This window comes from Sesamum indicum, linkage group LG6 (genome assembly GCF_000512975.1).
Source record: "Sesamum indicum cultivar Zhongzhi No. 13 linkage group LG6, S_indicum_v1.0, whole genome shotgun sequence".
Taxonomy (NCBI): Eukaryota; Viridiplantae; Streptophyta; class Magnoliopsida; order Lamiales; family Pedaliaceae; genus Sesamum; species Sesamum indicum.
In genome coordinates this window covers 11,770,081-11,776,306 of record NC_026150.1, presented here as the reverse complement: position 1 = coordinate 11,776,306, position 6,226 = coordinate 11,770,081, and the positions used below count along the sequence as shown (strand labels likewise).

Below are 6,226 nucleotides of genomic sequence, written 5' to 3'. Positions count from 1 at the left end.
AGAATCAAAATGTCGACTATGATAAGCAAAAGATAGTGCCAAAACCACAAAATGTTTGTCAAGGTCAAGGAACTTCTGCCTAATTCGGAATTTCGGTCAAAATATTAAGGTTGTTGTTGATGAACTAAGGTAATAATGAACAAACTCAATAAGGGTTGTTTTTTTATTACAATGGGGGTAGGGGACTGGAAACATAAACTGAATTTGAACTCAGGACTCAAATTCAATTTGATCGAACTTGAACCAATCATATAGTAAGTACAATATATTTTTGGTGTGATTAGTATACAGTTTAGAGAAGTGACCAAGTATTATAATTTTCTTTTGTTGAAGAAGAGTGATGACAAGACAATCAACTTATTGATGGCAACCTAAAGTTGAGGGTTTAGGGAACATAGAAATGGGGAGGAAAGAGGAGAGAGCAAAGAGGAAGATAACAGGAATTGAGCGAGGCAATAAATGCAAGCAAATAGAGAAAAATGCTATACCTTTTAAAGGCTCTGCAAGAAGTGTGGTGCTGTACCGGTGGGCGTGTCCATCGAAGCAGCCGCAGCAGGAACAACAACCTACCAAAGGTAATAAAAACAAAAGTGTCAAAAAGATGATTCTCAATCCTGTCTTCACACCCAATTTGCCACACATTCTGCGCAACTATGAAACAATTGTCAGCTGCGAAGATTGTTATGGAAGAGGAAATGGAGAGTGGCAGAAGTATATATATATGAATTAAAGGAATATGAATAAGTAGCTGAATATGTAAGAATCTTGGGCAATATTGTTTAACTATGGCATGGATACATGTCGAGGATCCAGGCCCTACATATGGAAAAAGCATAAAATAACGGGCGTCAAGGATCTACAAAATGTATCTATCATCTATCTATCTAGTATTCTGTCATTGATTATACACAGCGTACTCAAAACTCATGAAACACCACCACCGGGAATTATACGGCCAGTTCGGGAATCGATCGATCAAGCGTTGCAGGGTGGGCGGGCTCGCCTCATTTGATGTACTAATGACTCCTTCCCAACGCGTTCCTGAAATTATTTCCGGGAATTCAGATGTCCAAGTCTAAAGACATTGCAGCGCCCTTGCCTTTGTCGTTGTCGTCGTCGTCGTCGCTGTGATTGTAAGGCCTTAACTGGAGATAAGGAATTGAGGAAGAAGAAGAAGAATCGAAAGGGGGCAACTGTTGCTGGTCTGGCATTGTGGTGGAATGGGGTAGGGTGGTAGAGGACAGTATATCACATTCATCTGACTCAGAAATGGGACAATCCATGGTCACGCCGAACAGCCTCAGTCGCTTTGCTGCAGCCTTGCCTTGGACCACCGGCACCGACTCGAATACCATTTGTTCAACCCCAACCCCACTCCCTCTTTGCGCGTGCACTAGTCCCAACTCTTGCGGACCCAAAACGCCTGCTCCACCTCCGCTTCCCCCTCCGCCTGGGCCCGATCTTAGGTACATAATTGAGCCGGGCGGGCAAGGGTTTCCATTGACGACGCTGTTGTTATAGGCGTAAGGGGCTGCATAGCCGGTGGGAAGATGATGCTGATGATAGTGATGTGATTGATATTGATGTGTAGTTGAAATGGTGCTGGGCTGGAGCAAGTGTGAATAGTCCCTGGACGGTGGCTGCAAATAGAGGGGATTCCAGGGGTGAATAGACCTGTGAAAAGAGAATTGGTGCGGGATTGACAAGGTGGGTATAGGAGGCGGGAGCTCCGGCGCATCTGGGCGGCGCCTCCAGTCGATGAAAAGCCGATCCTTCCCCGACTCACCCACTCCCCGCTGGAAGGACACAATATCCCCGGCGTCCAGCTTCTTCTCCTTCACAAATCTGCTCCAACCCTTAGTCATCACATAGCTCTGGCTGCTGTTCCAGTAAGAGTACCTGAATCGCCACGGCTTCCCATTCCTGTCCTCGAAATTCAACAAGAGTCCCTTCTCGTTGGTCGACGAGTCCAACGGGAAGTATTTCTCGGCGTGCTGTTTGGGTATGACCAACCGATTCAGCTTGCCCACATCGCTCGGCGTCACCACTTTATCGAACATGTGCTCCCTCTCGATCACCACAGCAGCCGCACCGGTGCTGCTCATGCCCTCTGCACCTCTTCGGACAAGCATGTGATCGAAATCGGACTCCTCGTCCCCGGCGCTGCCATTGTTGGTGGGGGATGATTCCGGCGGTTGGCCGTAGGCTTCTTGGTGACGTTGGTGGGCGTAAAGGGGAAGACCCTTGTGTTGAAAAGAAGAGGAAGAAGATGATGAGGAAGAGGATGAAGTACCTCTAGTCCCAGAAATGTCTTCATAAAACCCTGGCCTACCCGACATGAAATTCATGATTAAACTTGTCAAATCAACTGAAACTGAGACAGATCTAATCAGGAGAGAGAGAGAGAGAAAGAAAGAAAGACAGACAGAGAGAGGTATGAAAGTGAAGATTGAAGAATTAACAACCCAGCACCACCAACAACAAGAACAACAACCAATGAAATATATACAAGAACAGCTACAAATATGTATAACATATATCTCCGCTGCTACTTTTGCTCTTCTTCAATTCTTGATTTGTACTGTCACTACCATAAGAAGAAGAAGAAGCAAAAAAGCAGTGTTGGCATATGGAAAATTGAAGTATTTGTGGTGAGTGTGAATAAATGTGAGAGCTAGGTAGCTAGGGTTAACAGGATATATCTTTTTCTTCTTATCTCTATAGCCCATCTCTATATGAGAGCAAAAATTTAGAAAGGGAAAGAAAAGAATTCCATACCTACAAAATATGAATTAAGGGTCGGTGCTTTACAAGAATTTGACAAATTAGCGAATACACCCCCACCCTCACTACCCACAAAATTATCCCACCAAGATTGCAACTTTTTATACGGGTTTTCTTCTACTACTTGTTGACCATTGTGAGTAGAGAGAGAAAGAAACAGAGAGAGAAGAGAGAGAGAAAGGAGTTTATATGTGGCATATATATATCTCTATATGCGTATGTATTGTATGTATATATTACGCAGGTTGTTTTCTTAGTGGGGTGGCTCCAGCAGGGAAGCTTCTCAAGTTAGGCCATTTTCCTTGAATTTATTCTACCAATTCTTCTTCTCACTTCTCTCTCTTCACTTTCGGACAGAGAGTGAGAGAGAGCGAGAGAGAGTTTATACGTAGGGAGAGGGGTGAGTGGGGGCCCATCAATTATCTGGTTGGGTGGCTTCATGTGAGCCCGTCCTTGTCATCTACCTGGGTCGACCAACGTGTATCCTATATATACATACATACTAATACACACATATGTACGTATAATACTACGTACGTACCATATTGAGTATGTATGCTGTATGCAGGAGTAGGATTTGTGCCAGCTGTTTCGTATACCACGAGCTTCTAATTGCACCTGTAATTATGTAGCTTAGGGATGTGAGCTGCCCTATTATTATTACATATACGTATTGTTAATTTATTGTGTACGTACGATGATTATTTCATCTAGCTACCTACTTCACTCACTACGTACATATATACACTTCACTTACCTTTTCTATTTATTATAATATAATATAATTAATGTAGCTACAATAATTTAGTGTGAGAAGCAGTCGTCGACCTTCAGTACTAATTGCTTCATTACATTTAATTATTATTCATCTCTTCTGTCCTAATATTACCTTGTCCGTACACATAACTCCTATTAATTTGGTAGAGCTCAGGGTCATGATATCTCTACGTCAATTATTTTCATTCGGGCCATTAATAATTATTAATCCTTTACATTATTAACTTTTTTTAAGAAATAATTATATTTACACTACTAATCTATGGTGTATTTATATAAATACTCTTATCTTTTACATAATTACATAAACTACCTCTAACAGTTTTAAGAATAGGGATAGTTTGTGTAACGATGCTAACATTTTTATAGGGTGTGTGCAATTGTTCAAAAAAGTAAGGGACGATTTGTATAAGTGATAATGATATTTTGGTGGGTGTATGTGTAATTATCTAAAAGATAGGAGGTGGTTTGTATAAACAGACCATAAATCAAGGAGTCTAAATATAATTATCTATTTTTTTAAAAGCAAAATTTTTTAGTCATGAAATCAACTCAGAAGTCACAAGAAAACCAGCTACAAGAGGTAAATCAGACACAGCCTCATGCAGACCAGTAGCAAACTTGGGCAGGCAATGAGCCACAGAATTAAGACTACGCTTGACACAAGCAAAATGAACATGAAGAAAAAAGAACCATTAAGCCAAGAATATCAGAAACCACATCGCCAACCTAAAAAAAATCTCTATCCATCTTCTAGAGTTTAGAAATTAACACCGCACAGTCGCCCGACAATAATCGATCCCCACCCACGACGAGCAGCAAGCTGGATGGGCTCCCATGTTACCAAAGCTTCAGCAACCTCTCCACATCCTCGCCTATTCACTTGGCACGATCGCCAAGCCAGGCATACACCTTTATCATCCCGAACCACTGCTACCTAGACCTATCGGCTAATCCCCCATCTAGGAGAGCATCGTCAAATTTGAGCTTAACACTATCGGGGGATGACTCGACGAGATGCCTGCATCTGCATTCTGGACAAGAAATGAGTCGAAAAAACATCCGATGAAACTAACCGGTTGGTCAGTAGACAAACACAACCTTGTCATAAGCTTACTATTATGACAACATCAAAGATTCCAACACAAACACAAAAAATGTCATTGTTCCCTAATCTCAAGAGGTTTTGATACCATGGTCACCCATGATAGAATGGGATGGGGATCACGACATACAATGCGAGAATTAAAGTTCGAAAGACTCCACATTATTAAGTTTTTTTTAGAAATTGCCCTTTCGGGATCAGCTTTTGCACAAATTTCCTAAAAAATCCATTGCATGTCAAGATTTGGAATGGTCTTAATGACGGTCACCAAAAGGTCATAGCAAACCGAGTCGCATCATCAACGGAAACCAATAAGTGATGACAAGCAACACTATTTGAAAAATATTTGCTTATCATAGATATCCATCAATAAAATATGCAACTTAAATATATTTTTGGTCCCATACCTTAAATAATTTGGCAGTTTTATTTTTTAACTTTAATTTTAAGATAGCATTTTAGTCTTATATTTTTTTAATTTTTATGATTTTAGTCCTTTAACTTTCTAGAATTGATTAAATGTTTGGAAGCAAAATTATAATTTGAAGGGATAATTACATTTACACCTTTAATCTATTGTCTGCTTCCACAAACAACCCCTATCCTTTAGATAATTACACATACATCCATCATAATATCATTATCACTTACATAAATCACCCTTTACTTTTTAAAAAAATTACACATACACCCCTAAAAATGTTAGCATCATTACAAACTACCCATATTTTTTTGCTGTCAATAATAATTTCTGTATTATACAAAAGATAGAGATGCTTTGTGTAAATAGATCATAAATAAGAGGATTTAAATATAATTATCTCTAATTTAAATTAAAAACCCTAATTTCATCTACGCCAATCGGCAAGGTAAATAAATCTAATTACTAGAGTCCTTATATTCCAAAAATTTGTGGTATTTAATTTCTTTCTCTATAACTACAACCTTTAAAATACCACTCCTAACATACACAAAATATATATATATATATATATATATAATATAGGGATAATTATACTTTCCTACCTTAAAATTTGGTGTAATTACATGTAGACCTCTTGTGATTTGAAAAATTACATCTAGCACTCTAAAGTTTGCTCCTGTCTAATAAATAAGTCCCTCCAATAGTCTAAATTCAGTGGATTTGCTAATATTAAGAAAAAAAATCTATATTAACCACTGATTGATTTATTACTGACTTATTACAAGTCAAATAAATTTTTCTATGATCAAATGACCCCATAAATTTTCACACATTAATGCATATGAGGAGGTTTTCACCGTTATAAGGATAGTTTAGTTCGAAAAATATTATGTGATATGCAATAAGTTAGTAATCGGACAATCAATGATAAATATTAATTTTTATTTATCTTTTTTTGTTAATATCAGCAAATTCAGTGAATTTTGACTAACGAATGAACTTATTTATTAGATAAAAATAAATTTTTAGAGTGCTAAATATAAATTTTCAAATCATATGAGATTTATATATAATTACATCAAACCTCATTCAAAGGAAGTATATTTATTCCTAAAATATAAGACACAAATGTAACT

General features: G+C 38.4%; 1 protein-coding gene across 2 annotated transcripts; it reads right to left on the bottom strand.

Annotated features, from left to right (window-relative positions):
• LOC105164390 (B3 domain-containing transcription factor NGA1) lies at positions 704–2,954 on the bottom strand. Of its 2 annotated transcripts, XM_020695074.1 has the most exons (2): positions 2,779–2,953; positions 704–2,328 (listed from the first exon to the last, which is right to left on the bottom strand). In XM_020695074.1, exon 2 carries the CDS (start codon positions 2,130–2,132, stop codon positions 1,062–1,064), a length of 1,071 nt encoding a protein of 356 aa, XP_020550733.1. In that variant the 5' UTR covers positions 2,133–2,328; positions 2,779–2,953; the 3' UTR covers positions 704–1,061. The 2 variants fall into 2 exon arrangements, with proteins under 2 accessions (XP_020550733.1, XP_011081336.1); XM_011083034.2 differs by having other exon boundaries at positions 704–2,954.

Bases quoted from the DNA above. Each gene is read 5' to 3' on its own strand.
- LOC105164390 (XM_011083034.2), bottom strand. From the start codon at position 2,348: ATGAATTTCATGTCGGGTAGGCCAGGGTTTTATGAAGACATTTCTGGG.